Source organism: Coregonus lavaretus (genome assembly GCF_964263955.1).
Source record: "Coregonus lavaretus genome assembly, contig: HAP1_SCAFFOLD_268, whole genome shotgun sequence".
NCBI classification, from domain to species: domain Eukaryota; kingdom Metazoa; phylum Chordata; class Actinopteri; order Salmoniformes; family Salmonidae; genus Coregonus; species Coregonus lavaretus.
Genome location: NW_028166048.1, coordinates 397,876 through 419,353, shown reverse-complemented (window position 1 = coordinate 419,353; position 21,478 = coordinate 397,876). Strand labels below are relative to the sequence as shown.

General features: G+C 44.9%; 1 protein-coding gene across 1 annotated transcript in view; it reads left to right on the top strand.

Moving 5' to 3' along the window:
- LOC311115171 (mitogen-activated protein kinase-binding protein 1-like) overlaps positions 1–21,478 on the top strand; it is a 65,773-nt gene that overhangs the window by 35,385 nt on the left and 8,910 nt on the right. The window contains exons 16-26 of the mRNA XM_084190374.1: positions 5,755–5,830; positions 5,947–6,058; positions 6,480–6,543; positions 6,700–6,825; positions 8,832–8,932; positions 9,146–9,213; positions 12,944–13,303; positions 13,443–13,588; positions 15,206–15,318; positions 18,268–18,390; positions 19,729–19,849. Of these exons, the coding sequence (XP_084046500.1) occupies positions 5,755–5,830; positions 5,947–6,058; positions 6,480–6,543; positions 6,700–6,825; positions 8,832–8,932; positions 9,146–9,213; positions 12,944–13,303; positions 13,443–13,588; positions 15,206–15,318; positions 18,268–18,390; positions 19,729–19,849 (1,410 nt within the window). The remainder of the gene's footprint in view (positions 1–5,754; positions 5,831–5,946; positions 6,059–6,479; positions 6,544–6,699; positions 6,826–8,831; positions 8,933–9,145; positions 9,214–12,943; positions 13,304–13,442; positions 13,589–15,205; positions 15,319–18,267; positions 18,391–19,728; positions 19,850–21,478) is intronic.

Sequence of the window (21,478 nt, the reverse complement as noted above, 5' to 3'; positions counted from 1 at the left end):
GGGAAGGAGGTTGTTGGCCAAGATCTCGCGATACATGGCCCCATCCATCCTCCCCTCAATACGGAACAGGAGGGCTTCTTAAAGAAAAACTAACAGGTCTGTGAGAACCGGAATTCTTACTGGTTGGTAGGTGATCAAATACTTATGTCATGCAATAAAATGCAAATTAATTACTTAAAATACATATATTGTGATTTTCTGGATTTTTGTTTTAGATTCCGTCTCTCACAGTTGAAGTGTACCTATGATAAAAAATTACAGACGTCTACATGCTTTGTAAGTAGGAAAATCTGCAAAATCGGCAGTGTATCAAATACTTGTTCTCCCCACTGTAGGTATTCCTCTTATCTAGGTGGGAGAGGGCAGTGGGGAGTGCAATTGTGATTGCGTCGTCTATGGCTCTGTTGGGGCGATATGCATATTGGAGTGGGTCTAGGGTGTCTGGGACGATGGAGTTGTGTGCCATAACCAGCCTTTCAAAGCACTTCATGATTACAGATGTGAGCGCTACAGGGCGGTAGTCATTGTGGCATGAAGCCTTAAGAGTTCTTGGGAACAGGAATGATGGTGGTCGTCTTAAAACGTGGGGATTACAAACTAGGACAAGGAGAGGTTGAAAATTACTGTGAATATTCCTGCCAGATGTTCTGTGCATGCTTTGAGAACACGCCCTGGAATACCGTTGGGCCCCACGGCCTTGTGGGTGTTAACCTGATTTAAAGGCCTTAATCGTGTCAGCCTCTGGGTCGGGTGGTGGCCCTCACACCTGGCACGATGTTATTGTTAAACCTGATATGTGTATGTACAGTATATTACATAAACATCACATTAGACTCGTAATAAGGCTAAGTAATTAGCTTGTGCCATGGCCCATGGGAGAGGGAGGGAAAGCGTGTAGGTATCTCACCACAGGAACATAAGAGAAAAAAACAATGAATCTAAGAGCTTTTATAAGCATCTGAGTTGTTTTGGATTCAAAAACCGAGTTGGTGACCAATTGTATTACTGTAAAGTGAACCTCCAATCAGACCTACATAATAAAATCACAACAGAACCTCTGCTTCTCAGAGGTGTGACAATGGGGGTTGGCAAGACCAACACAGAGAAGGCTGAATTCTTAAGACAACACAGAATAAATTCATCCAGACGATAAGAGGAGTCCCTTCCGGCCTGATTAAAGACCGTACTCACGTCGGCCTCGGCGAGCCAGATCACACAGCCTTCTGGGTCGGTGACGGCCCTCACACCCGGCTCGATATTGTTGTTGTCAAACCGTGCATAAAATGCATTGAGTTCCTCTGGTTAGAGAGGCATCGTTGGGCAGATCACGGCTGGGTCTTCCTTTGTAATCTGTAATGGACTGTAGCCCCTGTCACATGCGGCGGGCGTTGGAGCCTGTGTAATATGATTCCACCTTATTCCTATATTGTCCTTTTGCTCATTTGATGTCTCTGCTGAGGTCATAGCGGGACTTCTTGTACTTGATCCTGTTGTCGGCCGTAGCATCAAGGTTGGCTGCAATAGCCCTTTGTGTGGTAGTCCTGTCCTTTAGTTTAGCGCCGACCTCTGTGTTAATCCAGGGCTTTTGAATCCGCGCTAGCAAAGCATTCCTTTTGCATAATCTCTGATTCTAGTGACCATTTCTCAACGGAGCTAGTCACGGGTACTTCCTGTTTTGAGCTTCTGCTTGTAAGCAGGAGTACGGAGTCATGGTCTGATTTGACGAATGGCGGACGAGGGAAGGCCTTGTGTGCTTACTTGTGGGTCAAGTAACAGTGGTCTAGGACTTTATCGCCCCCTAGTGGCAAGGGAGACGTGTTGATGGAAGTTGGGCATCACGTTTCTTAATGACGCAGAATTGAAATCGCTGGCAACCAAAAAAGCAGCCTCTGGATGTATGTTTTCCTGCTTGTTTATAGCCTCGTACAGTTCGTTAAGGTTTCCTGCTTGTTCATAGCCTCGTACAGTTCGTTAAGGTTTCCTGCTTGTTCATAGCCTCGTACAGTTCGTTAAGGTTTCCTGCTTGTTTATAGCCTCGTACAGTTCGTTAAGGTTTCCTGCTTGTTTATAGCCTCGTACAGTTCGTTAAGGTTTCCTGCTTGTTCATAGCCTCGTACAGTTCGTTAAGGTTTCCTGCTTGTTCATAGCCTCGTACAGTTCGTTAAGGTTTCCTGCTTGTTCATAGCCTCGTACAGTTCGTTAAGGTTTCCTGCTTGTTTATAGCCTCGTACAGTTCGTTAAGGTTTCCTGCTTGTTTATAGCCTCGTACAGTTTGTTAAGTGCCAGCTTGTTCTATTTATTGTCTTGTGGTGGAATGTATACAACAGTCACGATAACAGATGAAAACTCCCTCGGGAGGTAGAAGGGTCTGCATTTGACCATAATGTATTCTAAGACGGGTGAACAATGGGTCGAGACTTCCACCGCGCTCAAGTCAGCACACCAGTTGTTGTTGATGAAGAGACAGCCCCTCCCCCTCTTGATTTCCCTGAATCCAATGCCCTGTCCACTCGGTGAATGGAGAATCCATCGAGTTGGATAGCCATGGGGGGTATCTTGTCCGAGAGCCATATTTCAGAAAGCAAATAATATTTGCAGTTTACACATACAGTTCCAGCCAAATATATGGGCGCCCTTGCACTTTTCTTAAATAATTTCCTATTTCCTCTAAAATAATAATAAAAAACGTTAGAAAATCAAGGCAAATGGCATGGACCAAATTATAGACTCCCTGGTTGCACAGCCTTAGGCCAAGACAACTGCAGACTAATGCTTCTTGTTGCCATCAATGATCTCGCTGCACCTTTCTACTGGCAATTTTGCCCACTTTTCAGCAGCAAACTGTTCTAATTCTTCAATGTTTGAGGGTTGTCCTCCACCAACTGCTGTTTTCAGCTCTCACCATAGGTTATGGTTGGCGATTCCGATCTGGTGTCTTTGCTGGCCAGTGTTTCTTCGTGAACCATTCCAGGGTGCTTTATGATGTGGGTTTGGGGATGTTGTCTTGCTGGAAGAGACACAACCTTCAACAGAGACAGTTTTTGGACAATGGGTTGAACATTACACTCTTTTTAATTGAATGCTTCGTTTGGTCATTGTTGGACATACAGTGCCTTCGGAAAGTATTCAGACCCCTTGACTTTTTCCACATTTTGGTACGTTACAGCCTTATTCTAAAATGGATTAATTAAACAATTTTCCTTATCAATCTACGCACAATACCCCATAATGACAAAGCAAAAACAGTAAAAAAAAAAAAAAAAAGTTTAGCTAATGCATATATAAAAAAAATATGTATTTACATAAGTATTCAGACCCTTTGCTATGAAACTCGAAATAGACCTCAGGTGCATCCTGTTTACATTGATCATCCTTGATGTTTCTACAATTTGATTGGAGTCCATCTGGGGTAAATTCAATTGATTGGACATGATTTGGAAAGGCACACACCTGTCTATATAAGGTCCCATAGTTGTCAGTGCATGTCAGAGCAAAAACCAAACCATGAGGTCGAAGGAATTGTACGTAGAGCTCCTAGACAGGATTGTGTTGAGGCAAAGATCTGGGGAAGGGTACCAAACAATTTCTGCCGCATTGAAGGTCCCCAAGAACAAAGTTTGGAACCACCAAGACTCTTCCTAGAGCTGGCCACCCGGCCAAACTGAGCAATCGGGGGAGAAGGGCCTTGGTCAGGGAAGTGGCCAAGAACCCGATGGTCACTCTGACAGAGGTCCAGAGTTCCTCTGTGGGGATGGGAGAACCTTCCAGAAGGACAACCATCTCTGCAGCAATCCACCAATCAGGCCTTTATGCTAGAGTGGCCAGACAGAAGCCACTCCTCAGTAAAAGGCACATGACAGCCCGCTTGGAGTTTGCCAAAAGGAACCTAAAGGACTCTCAGACCATGAGAAACAAGATTCTCTGGTCTAATGAAACCAAGATTGAGCTCTTTGGCCTGAATGCCAAGCGTCACGTCTGGAGGAAACCTGGCACCATCCCTACGGTGAAGCATGGTGGTTGCAGCATCATGCTGTGGGGATGTTTTTCAGCGGCAGGGACTGGGAGACTAGTCAAAATCGAGGGAAAGATGAACGGAGCAAAGTACAGAGATCCTTGATGAAAACCTGCTCCAGAGCGCTCAGGACCTCAGACTGGGGCGAAGGTTCACCTTCCAACAGGACAACTACCCTAAGCACACAGTCAAGACAACGCAGAAGTGGCTTCGGGACAAGACTTGAATCCGATCTAACATCTCTGGAGAGACCTGAAAATAGCTGTGCAGAGACGCTCCCCATCCAACCTGACAGAGCTTGAGAGTATCTGCAGAGAAGAATGGGAGAAACTCCCCAAATACAGGTGTGCCAATATTGTAGCGTCATACCCAAGAATACTCGAGGCTGTAATCGCTGCCAAAGGTGCTTCAACAAAGTACTGAGTAAAGGGTCTGAATACTTATGTAAATGTTATGTTTGTATTTTTTAATAAATTAGCAAAAAATGTCTAAACCTGTTTTTGCTTTGTCATTATGGGGTTTTGCGTGTAGATTGATGAGGGGAAAAAAACAATTTAATCAATTTTAGAATAAGACTGTAATGTAACAAAATGGAAAAAGTCAAGGATCTGAATACTTTCAGAATGCACTGTAAAAGACTGAAATAAAAACACCAGAAAATCAGCTCCAAGTGATTTTAGTTTTGGAACACCTTCCTAACATTGAGTTGCTACCCCCCGTTTTGCCCTCAGAACCGCCTCAATTCGTCAGGGCATAGACTCTACAAGGTGTCGAAAGCGCTCCACAGGGATGCTGGCCCATGTTGTGTCAAGTTGGCTGGATGTCCTTTGGATGGTGGACCATTTTTGATACACACGGGAAACTGTTGAGCGTGTGAAACCCAACAGCGTTGCAGTTCTTGACACAAACCGGTGCGCCTGGCACCTACTACCATACCCCGTTCAAAGGCACTTAAATATTTTGTCTTGCCCATTCACCCTCTGATTTGCACACATACACAATCTATTTCTGAAATGTCTCAAAGCACTAAAATCCTTTAACTATGTCTCCTCTCGAACATCTACATTGATTTGAAGTGGATTTCACAAGTGACAATCAATAAGGGATCATAGCTTTCACCTGGTCAGTCTATGTCATGGAAAGAGCAGGTGTTCTTAATGTTTTGTACATGTGTTTTGTACTCTGTATGTGATCGTATACAAATGTAAGCAAGGTTTAAAGTCATTGTTTTAGTGAAATGTTATATCCGTTTGGGCTTCTTGCGGTCAATTTAGTCAACACATTATTTGTAATTATGTTCCGGCCCCCTTAAGAAAATAATCAGCCCATGGCTGAATCTAGCCTTCATGGCCTCCCTTGTGTAGTGTTCCTAACCTTGACCCCTGTGTAGTGTTCCTAACCTTGACCCCTGTGTAGTGTTCCTAACCTTGACCCCTGTGTAGTGTTCCTAACCTTGACCCCTGTGTAGTGTTCCTAACCTTGACCCCTGTGTAGTGTTCCTAACCTTGACCCCTGTGTAGTGTGTTCCTAACCTTGACCCCTGTGTAGTGTTCCTAACCTTGACCCCTGTGTAGAGTGTTCCTAACCTTGACCCCTGTGTAGTGTGTTCCTAACCTTGACCCCTGTGTAGAGTGTTCCTAACCTTGACCCCTGTGTAGAGTGTTCCTAACCTTGACCCCTGTGTAGAGTGTTCCTAACCTTGACCCCTGTGTAGAGTGTTCCTAACCTTGACCCCTGTGTAGAGTGTACAACGTGAAGAGTGGCAAGATGAAGAAGTGTTTCAAAGGTTCTACAAGTGACGACGGAACACTGTTGAAGGTGAGCGGAGACATCGCTATTTAACTAATGGGACAAACCTATCTAATGTCATATTAGCTTTCTACTGTATGTCAACGTTTCTTATTCCATGGTTTGTTGTCATTTTGTGCAACTAGGTTCAGATGGACCCCGCTGGGATCTACCTAGCAACAAGCTGCTCTGATAAGAGCATCTGTATCTTTGACTATGAGTCAGGAGAGTGTGTGGCCACCTTGTTCGGTCACTCAGGTAGCTCTACTCTTCCTCACCTCTTTCCTCCTCTTCCTCCTCCCGTCTCTGGTGCCCTCTGACCCTCTGACTCCTCCTCTTCCTCCTCCCGTCTCTGGTACCCTCTGACTCCTCCTTTTCCTCCTCCCGTCTCTGGTGCCCTCTGACTCCTCCTCTTCCTCCTCCCGTCTCTGGTGCCCTCTGACTCCTCCTCTTCCTCCTCCCGTCTCTGGTGCCCTCTGACCCTCTTCCTCCTCCCGTCTCTGGTGCCCTCTGACCCTCTGACTCCTCTTCTTCCTCCTCCCGTCTCTGGTGCCCTCTGACCCTCTGACTCCTCCTCTTCCTCCTCCCGTCTCTGGTGCCCTCTGACCCTCTGACTCCTCCTCTTCCTCCTCCCGTCTCTGGTGCCCTCTGACCCTCTGACTCCTCCTCTTCTCCGTAGAGATTGTAACTGGGATGAGGTTCAGCCAGGACTGCAGACACCTCATCACCGTATCTGGAGACAGGTAAACATGCTCCTTAGCCAAACTATTTTAGGCAGTGGGCAACAGGTGACCTTCCTTTTTTACAATGACAGAGTAAACACTGCCCTACCATATCCTTCTGAGGCTGTTTCCGGATACAGTTAGTTTCAGTTGTGTTCTGTGTTTGTCTGTCTCTAGCTGTGTGTTCCTGTGGAGGCTGGACTCCCAGATGACTAACTCTATGAGGAAGAGGCTGGCTGAGAGGAAACAGACAGCTGGAGTAAAGACTACTGCCAGAGCCCCGACAAAGGAGCATGTTATCAGGTATCTACACTGAACAAAAATATAAACGCAACATGTACAGTGTTGGTTCCCATGATTCATGAGCTGAAATAAAAGATCCCAGAAATGTTCCCTACGCACAAAAAGCTTATTTCTCTCAAATCTGCACATTTGTTTACATCCCCTTTAGTACACATTTCACCTTTGCCAAGATAATTCATCCACCTGACAGGTGTGGCATATCAAGAAGCTGATTAAACAGCATGATCAATATACAGGTGCACCTTGTGCTGGGGACAATAAAAGGCCACTCTAAAATGTGCAGTTTTGTCATACAACACAATGCCACAGATGTCTCAAGTTTTGAGGGAGCGTGTAATTGGCATGCTGACTGCAGGAATGTCCACCAGAGCTGTTACCAGATAATTGAATGTTCATTTCTTTACCATAAGCCACCTCCAACTTCGTTTTAGAGAATTTGGCAGTACGTCCAACCGGCCTCACAACCGCAGACCATGTGTATGGCGTTGTGTGGGCGAGTGGTTTGCTGATGTCAACGTTGTGAACAGAGTGCCCCATGGTGGGGTTATGGTATGGGCAGGCATAAGCTACGGACAACGAACACAATTGCATTTTATCGATGGCAGTTTGAATACACAGAGATACCGTTACGAGATCCTGAGGCCCATTGTTGTGCCATTCATCCGCCGCCATCACCTCGTTTCAGCATGATAATGCCCGGCCCCATGTCACAAGGATCTGTACACAATTCCTGGAAGCTATCCCAGTTCTTCTAAGGCCTGCATACTCACCAGACGTCACCTAGTGGGCATGTTTGGGATGCTCTGGATGGACGTGTATTGACTGAGTGTTCCAGTTCCTGCCAATATCCAGCAACTTCGCACAGCCATTGAAGAGGAGTGGGACAACATTCCACAGGCCACAATCAACAGCCTGATCAACTCTATGCGAAGGAGATGTGTCACACTGCATGAGTCAAATGGTGGTCACACCAGATACTGACTGGTTTTCTGATCCACGCCCCTACTTTTTTAAAAAGGTATCTGTGACCAACGGATGCATATCTCTATTCCCAGTCGTGAAATCCATAACTCAGTAAAATCTTTGAAATTGTTGCATGTTGCGTTTTTATATTTTTTTGTCTGGGAATACAGATATGCATCTGTTGGTCACAGATACCTTAAAAAACAAAAAAATAGGGGCGTGGTTCAGAAAACCGGTCAGTAACCAACATTGTGTTCGTGAGAGTCTCCCCTTTCCATAGAGTGGTCTTAATAGTTTTTAGGCCAAACCATTCGGACGCTACAGACGTTTTCGTGAGAAGACTGATTTTCAGGATGTCTCCATGGTCTGACGAACACCGCTGTAGCTCGGCCACCTTCCACTACCTATGTCGGCCTTCCGCATCTGGATTGAGACGCAAAGAAACTGATATCACTAGCTTAAACTGACGGATTTTGATTATGTTATATTGACGCACAAAGGATTTTTAAGCCTTGAGACAACAATTGAGAAATGGATTGTGTATGTGTGCCATTTAGAGGGTGACTGGGCAAGACAACATTTGTCCCTTTTGAGCGGGGTATGGTAGTAGGTGCCAGGCGCACCAGGACCAGGACCATTTCACATGGTCAGAAAAACCTGTACTTCGACAGCCCCTCAGTCTCTCCAGTTCATCCCCTCTACCACAGCTATTACTTTAGACTAGAGCTGAGAACTAATGCTAATTTGTTCCATTTTATAACCTTGCCTGATTTTGAATCGGTCATTCTCAGTTCTAGTAAAGGCACTGCTCTATAGAAGTTATCTGGTGACAGACAGCCTGTCTGTGGGTGGGTGTGAGGTGTCTGTGGGTGGGTGTGAGGTGTCTGTGGGTGGGTGTGAGGTGTCTGTGGGTGGGTGTGAGGTGTCTGTGGGTGGGTGTGAGGTGTCTGTGGGTGTGAGGTGTCTGTGGGTGGGTGTGTGAGGTGTCTGTGGGTGGGTGAGTGAGGTGTGTGTGTGTGAAGTGTCTGTTTCTGTGTGTCCAGGAGAGAGACCTTCATCACTGTGCCGTTCGGCTGCCCCCCCCAGACAGAAGAGGAAGAGGAAGATGATCCCAGGACTCCAGCTAGATGTGACATCACTCATGGTAAGACCACTCATATTAACTTACAGAGATTACATAAGAGTGTGGAATTGAATCAGGAATGTGAATGAATTCAGAAATTCAATTTGCGATTAACAATGACTCTCCATGCCACAAGCTCAGAGATGGGGAAACTTGACTTTGGCTTAATCAATGTTTTAACAGTCTCTCCTCCAGACTTTGGCTTAATCAATGTTCTAACAGTCTCTCCCTCAGACGTTCTTGCTCTAGACCCCATGGTTCTACAGACCAACGGCAAACTGCCCATGTGGGCCAGGAAACTGGTGAGTCTGACGGGACCGTATAGTCTATATCAGGGCTGCCCAACTCCGGTCCTGCAGGGCCCAGACACTTCTGGTCTTCATCCTCTCCTTCAATTAACTACCAGTAGAAACAAAAACCAGAAATGTTTTGGCCCTCCATGTCCGGAATTGAATAGCCCTGATAGACCAATGTCTCCTGGGAATTGTCTTAATACTAGTCTGGATAAGATTAAGACATAGAATATAAACAGTTTTATAGAATTGAGCATCAGCTTCCCCAGCTAGTGCCTTCAGAAAGTATTCACACCCCTTGATCTTTTTCCACATTTTGTTGTTACAGCCTGAATTTAAAATGTATTACATTTCATCAACAAGAAAGTCACTGGCCTACACACAATACCCCGTAATGTCAAAGTGGAATTCTATTTTTCAAAATGTGTACACATTTTGAAAAAATGAAAAGCTTAAATGTCTTGAGTCAATAAGTATTCATCCCCTTTGTTGTGGCTAGACTAAATACGTTCAGGAGGAAAAATGTGCTTAACAAGTCACATAATAAGTTACATGGACTCACTCTGTGTGCAATAATAGTGTTTAACATGATTTTTGAATGACTACCTCATCTTTGTACCCCACACATACAATTATCTGTAAGGTTCCTCCGTCGAGCAGTGAATTTCAACCACAAAGACCAGGGAGGTTTTCCAATGCCTCGAAAGAAGGGCACCTATTGGTAGATGGGTAAAAAATAAAAAAAGCAGACATTGAATATCCCTTTGGGCATGATGATGTTATTAATTACACTTTGGATGGTGTCTCAATATACCCAGCCACTACAAAGATACAGGCGTCCTTCTTAACTCAGTTGCCGGAGAGGAAGGAAACCACTTAGGGATTTCACCATGAGGCCAATGGTGACTTTAAAACAGTTACAGAGTTTAATGATAGGAGAAAACTGAGGATGGATCAACAACATTGTAGTTACTCCACAATACTAGCCTAATTGACAGAGTAAAGCCTTTACTAAATAAACTGAAGTAAAACTGCAAAAAATGTGGCAAAGCAGTTCACTTTATGTCCTGAATACAAAGTGTTATGTTTGGGGCAAATCCAATACAACACATTGAGTACCACTTTCAATATTTTTAAGCATAGTGGTGGCTGCATCATGTTATGGGTATGCTTGTAATCGTTAAGGACTGTGGAGTTTTTCGGGATAAAAAAGAAACAGACTGGAGCTAAACACAGGAAAAATCCTAGAGGAAAACCTGGGTCAGTCTGCTTTCCAACAGACACTGGGAGATGAATTCAGCTTTCAGCAGGACAATAATCTAAAACACACGGCCAAATCTACACTGGAGTTGCTTACCAAGAAGAGAGTGAATGTTCCTGAGTGGCCGAGTTAGTTTTGACTTACACTGAACAAAAATATAAACGCAACATGTAAAGTGTTGGGCCCATGTTTCATCAGCTGAAATAAAAAATGCCAGAAATGTTCCATACGCAAAAAAGCTTTTTTCTCTAAAATTGTGCACAAATTTGTTTACATCCCTGTTAGTGAGCATTTATCCTTTGCCAATATAATCCATAAAACTGACAGGTGTGGCATATCAAGAAGCTGATTAAACAGCATGGTCACTACACAGGTGCACCTTGTGCTGGGAACAATAAAAGGCCACTCTAAAATGTGCAGTTTTGTCACACAACACAATGCCACAGGTGTCTCAAGTTTTGAGGGAGCATGCAATTGGCATGCTGACTGCAGGAATGTTCACCAGAGCTGTTGCCAGAGAATTGAATGGTAATTTCTCTACCATAAGCCGCCTCCAACGTCGTTTTAGAGAATTTGGCAGTACGTCCTACCGGCCTCACATCCGCAGACCATGTGTAACCACACCAGCCCAGGACCTCTACATCCGGCTTTGTGGGGAAAAACTCATTCTGATTGGTTGGGCCTGGCTTTACTGTATAAAGCTGCATGAAGATCTATGGCAAAACTTGAAAATGGTTGTCTAGCAACGATCAAAAACAAATTTGACAGAGCTTGAAGAATTTTGAAAAGAATAATGGGCAAATAATGTACAATCAAGGTGTGCAATGCTGTTAAGTCGTGTTCACATTGGCAGTTTGAACTGTCTCAAATCCTATTTATTTCCATATATAATCTTTTTTCTTTTTCCTGCAGTCTGAACAGCCAAAACGCACATGGAATCGGATATTTCAAGCCGCATTTCAAACCACCTTTGTAGGTGGTTTGAAGTCAGATATAAATCTGATTTCTGGCCATGTGACTTGTCTGAACGGTCAAATCTGATTTTATTTTCCCTCGTGGGTTTTAGACTTATTCAGCACATCTTGTTGCTTGCTAGCTACTCTGTTGACAGTTTGACAAGAACATGTGGTACGTTAGCTAACTAGCTTGTTAATCGTTTAGAAAGAAATGAGTGAACGTGTTAGAAAGCTAAACAGCCGGCTAGCTAGTTGACTGCTGTGGCTAGCCGAAAAGGAGTCCTTTTGAAAGTTGGATCATCTTATCCTTTGAGGCTTTAAAAGTGTTCTTACACTATATGATTTAGAACATTCAAAACTGGGAAACGTCACTACAGACCCTGGTTAAATTCCAGGCTGTATCACAATCCGGCCGTGATTGGGCGGCGCACAATTGGCCCAGCGTCGACCCGGGTTTAGCCGGTGTAGGCCGTCATTGTAAATAAGAATTTGTTCTTAACTGACTTGCCTAGTTAAATAAAGGTAAAATAAAAATAATAAAAAATAAAAACATGTATTGACTCAGGGGTTTGAATACCTATGCAACTTAGATTCCTGTATTTAATTTTCAATAAATGTGCCAGAATTTGTAAAAACATATTTTAACTTTTTCATTATGGAGTATTGTGTGTAGATGGGTGAGGTGAAAAAAATATATTTAATCCATTTAGAATTCAGGCTGTAACACAATGTGGAATAAGTAGAGGGGTATGAATACATTCTGAAGTACTGTATCTGTATGTTAAGTAGAGGGGTATGAATACATTCTAATGGCACTAGCTGTATGTTCAGTAGAGGGGTATGAATACATTCTAATGGCACTAGCTGTATGTTCAGTAGAGAGGTATGAATACATTCTAATGGCACTAGCTGTATGTTCAGTAGAGGTATGAATACATTCTAATGGCACTAGCTGTATGTTCAGTAGAGGGGTATGAATACATTCTAATGGCACTAGCTGTATGTTCAGTAGAGGGGTATGAATACATTCTGAAGTACTGTATCTGTATGTTAAGTAGAGGGGTATGAATACGTTCTAATGGCACTAGCTGTATGTTCAGTAGAGAGGTATGAATACTTTTTATTTTTAATGTTTTATTTTTAATGTTATTTATTTTATTTATTTATTATTTTTTTATAATTATTTTGGGGGGATGGATCAGCTTAATATTGCAGATAGATTGTATCTTCTATCAATGTAATTGTCTGCATCACTTCCAATCCCCCATGTTTTTTTTATTTTAATTTTTTGTTTTTTTATATATATACTCCCCTTTATTACTTTTCAACCCCACTAGGTATGAATACTTTCTGAAGGACTGTAGCTGTATGTTAAGTGATGTGACTCAGTCTTGTGGTGGTTCCCTCACTCTAATGGTTAGATGTTGCCTCTATGGCTATGTTGCAATTGGAACCCTATCCCCTATGTAGTGCACTTTAACAGAGCCTTTTGTCATTTGAGATGGTCTCTCTGTTATGTCAGGGTCCTGCAGCAGGCACCGCCGAGCTCCAGCCAGCCCCCCTCCAGCCGCGCGGGCGCTGGGCAGAGCAGCTCAACCCCCTGGCCATCCGCGCTGTCCTGGAGACACACAGCCTGCAGCGCCCTCTCTCCCCCACCCCCCGGAGAGCAGAGGGACCAGGAGAGGAGGAGGAGGAGGAGGAAGATCCATACTTCCACCCTCAGAGCCTGGACAGCCTGCTGGGAGAGGAGGAGGAGGAAGAGGTGGTGATGGAGGAGGAGGAAGAGGTGGTGATGGAGGAGGAGGAAGAGGTGGTGATGGAGGAGGAGGAAGAGGTGGTGATGGAGGAGGAGGAAGAGGTGGTGGAGGACGACGAAGACCAGGTCTGTTTAAAGAGATACTTTACGCACAAATCTTTTTTTTTTATCTCAGAAGTGGTATGTCGATGGTTCTATATTGTTGCCAATCAGTCCAGACAAACATTACATTTACATATTTGTTGTTGTTGTTGTTGTTGTTTAGGGTTCTGGGTCTCTTCAGAGGCCTGGGTTCCTGGCCCTACCGGACAGTGACGACATGTTTGGTCCAGGCCTCAGCTCTCCAGAGAGGAGTAGCTACATCCTCTACCCTGCCAACAGCACCACGCTGTCCACTGGAGGAAGAGAGGGGTGAGCGAGAGTGGATCGGTCTGCTTGGAAATCTATTTACTGTTCTCTCAAAATGAGTTTGATGTAGGGATGCTGTGTGTATGAGGTTGTGTTTATGTAGGGATGCTGTGGGTATGAGGTTGTGTTTATGTAGGGATGCTGTGTGTATGAGGTTGTGTTTATGTAGGGATGCTGTGTGTATGAGGTTGTGTTTATGTAGGGATGCTGTGTGTATGAGGTTGTTATAGGTTGTGTGATGATGCTGTGTGTATGAGGTTGTTATAGGTTGTGTGATGATGCTGTGTGTATGTGGTTGTGTTTATGTAGGGATGCTGTGTGTATGTGGTTGTGTTTATGTAGGGATGCTGTGTGTATGAGGTTGTGTTTATGTAGGGATGCTGTGTGTATGAGGTTGTGTTTATGTAGGGATGCTGTGTGTATGAGGTTGTGTTTATGTAGGGATGCTGTGGGTATGAGGTTGTGTTTATGTAGGGATGCTGTGTGTATGAGGTTGTGTTTATGTAGGGATGCTGTGTGTATGAGGTTGTGTTTATGTAGGGATGCTGTGTGTATGAGGTTGTGTTTATGTAGGGATGCTGTGTGTATGAGGTTGTGTTTATGTAGGGATGCTGTGTGTATGAGGTTGTGTTTATGTAGGGATGCTGTGTGTATGAGGTTGTGTTTATGTAGGGATGCTGTGTGTATGAGGTTGTGTTTATGTAGGGATGCTGTGTGTATGAGGTTGTTATAGGTTGTGTGATGATGCTGTGTGTATGAGGTTGTTATAGGTTGTGTGATGATGCTGTGTGTATGAGGTTGTTATAGGTTGTGTGATGATGCTGTGTGTATGAGGTTGTTATAGGTTGTGTGATGATGCTGTGTGTATGTGGTTGTGTTTATGTAGGGATGTTGTGTTTATGTAGGGATGCTGTGTGTATGAGGTTGTGTTTATGTAGGGATGCTGTGTGTATGAGGTTGTGTTTATGTAGGGATGCTGTGTGTATGAGGTTGTGTTTATGTAGGGATGCTGTGTGTATGAGGTTGTGTTTATGTAGGGATGCTGTGTGTATGAGGTTGTGTTTATGTAGGGATGCTGTGTGTATGAGGTTGTGTTTATGTAGGGATGCTGTGTGTATGAGGTTGTGTTTATGTAGGGATGCTGTGTGTATGAGGTTGTGTTTATGTAGGGATGCTGTGTGTATGAGGTTGTGTTTATGTAGGGATGCTGTGGGTATGAGGTTGTGTTTATGTAGGGATGCTGTGTGTATGAGGTTGTGTTTATGTAGGGATGCTGTGGGTATGAGGTTGTGTTTATGTAGTGATGCTGTGTGTATGAGGTTGTGTTTATGTAGGGATGATGTGTGTATGAGGTTGTTATAGGTTGTGTGATGATGCTGTGTGATGATGCTGCTGTGTATATATCTGGTGGTCCTCTGTAGCTCACTTGGTAGAGCATGGTGCTTGCAACGCCAGGATAGTGGCTTCAACACCGATACCTTTAAAACATGTTTGCACGCATGCCTGGTGTGTGTGTGTGTGTGTGTGTGTGTGTGTGTGTGTGGATCTCCTCTGTGTGTGTGTGTGTGTGTGTGTGTGTGTGTGTGTGTGTGTGGGTCTCCTCTCTGTGTGTGTGTGCAGTGAGTTTGGCCAGCAGCACCAGCAGCAGCAGGGCTGGGGAGGAGAGGAGGAGCTGAGTCCAGACAGCGCCTGTTGTGTTGGTTCTGCAGAGAGCCAGGACCAACCCCAGGATGGTAGGTCTAGTATACGCAACTACTACTATAATACTAATACTACTACAATACTACTACAATACTACTACTGTAGCCATAGGATGGTAAGACTAGTCTACACTACTATAATACTATTACTACCACTACACGACTATAATACTACTACTACTCTATAATATTACTACTATAATACTACTAATGCTGCTAATATTACTACTTTAATACTAATACTGCTGCTAATACTACTACTACTACTACTCGACTACTCTAGCCATAGGATGGTAAAACTAGTATATGCTACTATAATACTAATACTACTGTACTACTACTCTATAATATTACTACTATAATACTACTATTATTCTACTACAATACTAATACTACTCTACTACTCTAGCCATAGGATGGTAAAACTAGTATTACTACTACTACTCTACTATCATGTACTCTACTACTATAATACTAGTATTACTACTACTACTCTGTTACTATAATTCTACTACTATAATACTACTATAGACTGAGTCCAGGGCCCTTCCATCACCATGGCCGTCTCCAATAATGTTTGTGTGTAAAAATAAATGTAAATAGTTTAAATGTGTTCTAAATAGTTTTTTGGGGGATGCGAAAATAGAACATTTTATTGGATGTGATTAAAGAAAAAAAAAAAAAAAAGTAGTGTGATTTTAAATGCCAGGATTTCATAATTATTTTGGCTTTTCATCTAGTAGAATTTGCTTTACACTATTGAGGAAGAGATTTGTTTTTCATGTCACATGTCCCACCTGAGTTTGACAACAGATGATAATCAGATATGGTGACATGCTGTACCAAAATGAACGAATGGCGGGAATCAATGGTATTGTGCATTAGATGACGTATTCTCAGTAGGAGGAGCCTAGTATGTTGATATTCTCAGTAGGAGGAGCCTAGTATGATGATATTCTCAGTAGGAGGAGCCTAGTATGTTGATATTTGTTGCTTACTGCATTCGATTTGACTAAATAGTACGTTCTAAAATAGTATGCAGTATGATTAGTACACAGTTTTAGTAAGTAGTAGGCAAGATAGGCTGTGTCCGAAATCTATGTCAAATAGTGTTGTTGTTGATCCTGACTCCTCTCCTCTCCTTGCCGATACAGACTCCCTGACTCCTCTCCTCCCCCTGCAGATACAGACTCCCTGACTCCTCTCCTCCCCCTGCAGATACAGACTCCCTGACTCCTCTCCTTGCCGATACAGACTCCCTGACTCCTCTCCTTGCCGATACAGACTCCCTGACTCCTCTCCTCGCCGATACAGACTCCCTGACTCCTCTCCTTGCCGATACAGACTCCCTGACTCCTCTCCTTGCCGATACAGACTCCTCTCCTCGCCAATACAGACTCCCTGACTCCTCTCCTCGCCAATACAGACTCCCTAACTCCTCTCCTCGCAGATACAGACTCCCTGACTCCTCTCCTCTCCTTGCAGATACAGACTCCCTGACTCCTCTCCTCGCCGATACAGACTCCCTGACTCCTCTCCTCGCCGATACAGACTCCCTGACTCCTCTCCTCCCCCTGCAGATACAGACTCCCTGACTCCTCTCCTTGCCGATACAGACTCCCTGACTCCTCTCCTTGCCGATACAGACTCCCTGACTCCTCTCCTCTCCTTGCAGATACAGACTCCCTGACTCCTCTCCTCGCCGATACAGACTCCCTGACTCCTCTCCTCGCCGATACAGACTCCCTGACTCCTCTCCTCCCCCTGCAGATACAGACTCCCTGACTCCTCTCCTTGCCGATACAGACTCCCTGACTCCTCTCCTCGCCGATACAGACTCCCTGACTCCTCTCCTCCCCCTGCAGATACAGACTCCCTGACTCCTCTCCTTGCCGATACAGACTCCCTGACTCCTCTCCTCGCCAATACAGACTCCCTGACTCCTCTCCTCGCCAATACAGACTCCCTAACTCCTCTCCTCGCAGATACAGACTCCCTGACTCCTCTCCTCTCCTTGCAGATACAGACTCCCTGACTCCTCTCCTCGCCGATACAGACTCCCTGACTCCTCTCCTCGCCGATACAGACTCCCTGACTCCTCTCCTCCCCCTGCAGATACAGACTCCCTGACTCCTCTCCTCCCCCTGCAGATACAGACTCCCTGACTCCTCTCCTCCCCCTGCAGATACAGACTCCCTGACTCCTCTCCTCCCCCTGCAGATACAGACTCCCTGACTCCTCTCCTTGCCGATACAGACTCCCTGACTCCTCTCCTTGCCAATACAGACTCCCTGACTCCTCTCCTTGCCGATACAGACTCCCTGACTCCTCTCCTTGCCAATACAGACTCCCTGACTCCTCTCCTTGCCGATACAGACTCCCTGACTCCTCTCCTTGCCAATACAGACTCCCTGACTCCTCTCCTTGCCAATACAGACTCCCTGACTCCTCTCCTTGCCAATACAGACTCCCTGACTCCTCTCCTTGCCAATACAGACTCCCTGACTCCTCTCCTCGCCGATACAGACTCCCTGACTCCTCTCCTCGCCGATACAGACTCCCTGACTCCTCTCCTCGCCGTTACAGACTCCCTGACACCTCTCCTCTCCTCGCCGTTACAGACTCCCTGACACCTCTCCTCTCCTCGCCGATACAGACTCCCTGACTCCTCTCCTCTCCTCGCCGATACAGACTCCCTGACTCCTCTCCTCGCCGATACAGACTCCCTGACTCCTCTCCTCGCCGATACAGACTCCCTGACACCTCTCCTCTCCTTGCCGATACAGACTCCCTGACTCCTCTCCTCGCCGATACAGACTCCCTGACTCCTCTCCTCGCCGTTACAGACTCCCTGACACCTCTCCTCTCCTCTCCTCGCCGATACAGACTCCCTGACTCCTCTCCTCGCCGATACAGACTCCCTGACTCCTCTCCTCGCCAATACAGACTCCCTGACTCCTCTCCTCTTGTCTCCCCCTGCAGATACAGACTCCCTGAGCCAGGTGAGTTCTACAGGTAGCTCTGGAGTGGAGGAAGAAGAGGAAGATCCACAGACACTCCTTAGACAACACTTTGACACCATGGCCAACCACCTGAGCAACGAGGGTACGGATGATAATGTGGTAGTGTGCCGCTAGCCTCTTGTCAGGGTAGTGGAGTTGAGCTCTTTTCTCACAGAGCGGTGCACAACTGCTCCAGCGCTCCACCTCCTTTTTCCGACAGCTCTGCTAAAAACCGCTCCTCGCTCACAGAAAAAAAAAAAAAGAAGTAGTATGATTTAAATGCCAGGATGTCATAGTCATAGCTCAATTGGTAGAGCATGGCGCTTGTGACGCCAGGGTAGTGGGTTCGATCCCCGGGACCACCCATACGTAAAAATGTATGCACACATGACTGTAAGTCGCTTTGGATAAAAGCGTCTGCTAAATGGCATATTATATTACAATCATGCTTTCGGGATACGTGTCTTTTCAGATTCCACAATGATTCTTTAGTTGTGGACATTACATCACCTACCTCCCTCTTGCTCTTGGTCCTCATCTTTGTAAGTCACCTTGAGCTAAATTGGAGCGGGTGAGAAGGCCGACGCGCCAGCCTTTGGGAAACTCGCTCCGCGCTGCAGTCAAATTGGACACGCTCCGCTCCAGCTCCGCTCACATACTCTGGTCTGGGTCTAACCCTAACCAGTCCATGGACCAGACTGGTCTGGGTCTAACCCTAACCAGTCCATGGACCAGACTGGTCTGGGTCTAACCCTAACCAGTCCATGGACCAGACTGGTCTGGGTCTAACCCTAACCAGTCCATGGACCAGACTGGTCTGGGTCTAACCCTAACCAGTCCATGGACCAGACTGGTCTGGGTCTAACCCTAACCAGTACACGGACCAGACTGGTCTGGGTCTAACCCTAACCAGTCCATGGACCAGACTGGTCTGGGTCTAACCCTAACCAGTCCATGGACCAGACTGGTCTGGGTCTAACCCTAACCAGTCCATGGACCAGACTGGTCTGGGTCTAACCCTAACCAGTCCATGGACCAGACTGGTCTGGGTCTAACCCTAACCAGTCCATGGACCAGCCAGATGGACAGATGTGGTTGAGTCTAGGCTAGTGTCTCGTTACCCATTTTAAAAAGAACAGTTTGGATGTATTGTTTATTTTTATTTAACCTTTATTAACTAGGCAAGTCAGTTAAGAACAAATTATTATTTACAATGACGGCCTGCACCGGCCAAACCCGGGCCGACGCTGGGCCAATTGTGCGTCGCCCTATGGGACTCCCAATCACGGCCGGTTGTGATACAGCCTGGAATCGAACCAGGGGGTCTGTAGTGACGCCTCAAGCACTGAGCTGCAGTGCCTTAGAACGCTGCGCCACTCGGGAGCCCATTGTAAGTACAGTTTGTAGCTAGCTATAACTGATATCTATTCTGCCCCTGTAGAGAAGTTTGAGACCGACCTATCCAGTCTGCAGCCTCCACCCTTAGAGACAGAGAGCCTCTTCCTCAACCCCAGGTTCAGCATCTCGACACGCTTCCTGTCTCGTTTCCAGAGCCGCCTCCGGTCAGTAACACCTCACCTTACCTTATGCCGCGTTCAAAACAACTGGGAACTCGGGAATCTCCGACGTCAGTGCGTTCAAGACAACTGGGAACTGTAATCCAAGTCGGAAACTCTGGCATCTTTCTAGAGCTCAGACTTTCCGAGCTGAAGAGCGCTGACGTCATGATTTGAGTTAGTTTTTTTCCCCAGAGTTCCCAGTTGTCTTGAAAGCACCATTACCTCAGTCACACCTTACCTCACCTCACCTCAGTAACACCTAACCATACCTTACCTTACCTCAGTAACACCATACCTCAATAACACCTCACCATATCAGTCACACCTGCCCCCTGTATTGATGCAGTGTGTAGTTAGTATTGATGCAGTGTGTAGTTAGTATTGATGCAGTGTGTAGTTAGTATTGATGCAGTGTGTAGTTTTGTATTGATGCAGTGTGTAGTTAGTATTGATGCAGTGTGTAGTTAGTATTGATGCAGTGTGTAGTTTAGTATTGATGCAGTGTGTAGTTAGTATTGATGCAGTGTGTAGTTAGTATTGATGCAGTGTGTAGTTAGTATTGATGCAGTGTGTAGTTTAGTATTGATGCAGTGTGTAGTTAGTATTGATGCAGTGTGTAGTTAGTATTGATGCAGTGTGTAGTTAGTATTGATGCAGTGTGTAGTTAGTATTGATGCAGTGTGTAGTTAGTATTGATGCAGTGTGTAGTTTTGTATTGATGCAGTGTGTAGTTTTGTATTGATGCAGTGTGTAGTTAGTATTGATGCAGTGTGTAGTTAGTATTGATGCAGTGTGTAGTTAGTATTGATGCAGTGTGTAGTTAGTATTGATGCAGTGTGTAGTTAGTATTGATGCAGTGTGTAGTTAGTATTGATGCAGTGTGTAGTTTAGTATTGATGCAGTGTGTAGTTAGTATTGATGCAGTGTGTAGTTAGTATTGATGCAGTGTGTAGTTAGTATTGATGCAGTGTGTAGTTTAGTATTGATGCAGTGTGTAGTTAGTATTGATGCAGTGTGTAGTTAGTATTGATGCAGTGTGTAGTTTAGTATTGATGCAGTGTGTAGTTAGTATTGATGCAGTGTGTAGTTAGTATTGATGCAGTGTGTAGTTAGTATTGATGCAGTGTGTAGTTAGTATTGATGCAGTGTGTAGATAGTATTGATGCAGTGTGTAGTTTAGTATTGATGCAGTGTGTAGTTAGTATTGATGCAGTGTGTAGTTAGTATTGATGCAGTGTGTAGTTAGTATTGATGCAGTGTGTAGTTTAGTATTGATGCAGTGTGTAGTTAGTATTGATGCAGTGTGTAGTTAGTATTGATGCAGTGTGTAGTTAGTATTGATGCAGTGTGTAGTTTAGTATTGATGCAGTGTGTAGTTAGTATTGATGCAGTGTGTAGTTAGTATTGATGCAGTGTGTAGTTAGTATTGATGCAGTGTGTAGTTTAGTATTGATGCAGTGTGTAGTTAGTATTGATGCAGTGTGTAGTTTAGTATTGATGCAGTGTGTAGTTAGTATTGATGCAGTGTGTAGTTAGTATTGATGCAGTGTGTAGTTAGTATTGATGCAGTGTGTAGTTAGTATTGATGCAGTGTGTAGTTAGTATTGATGCAGTGTGTAGTTTAGTATTGAT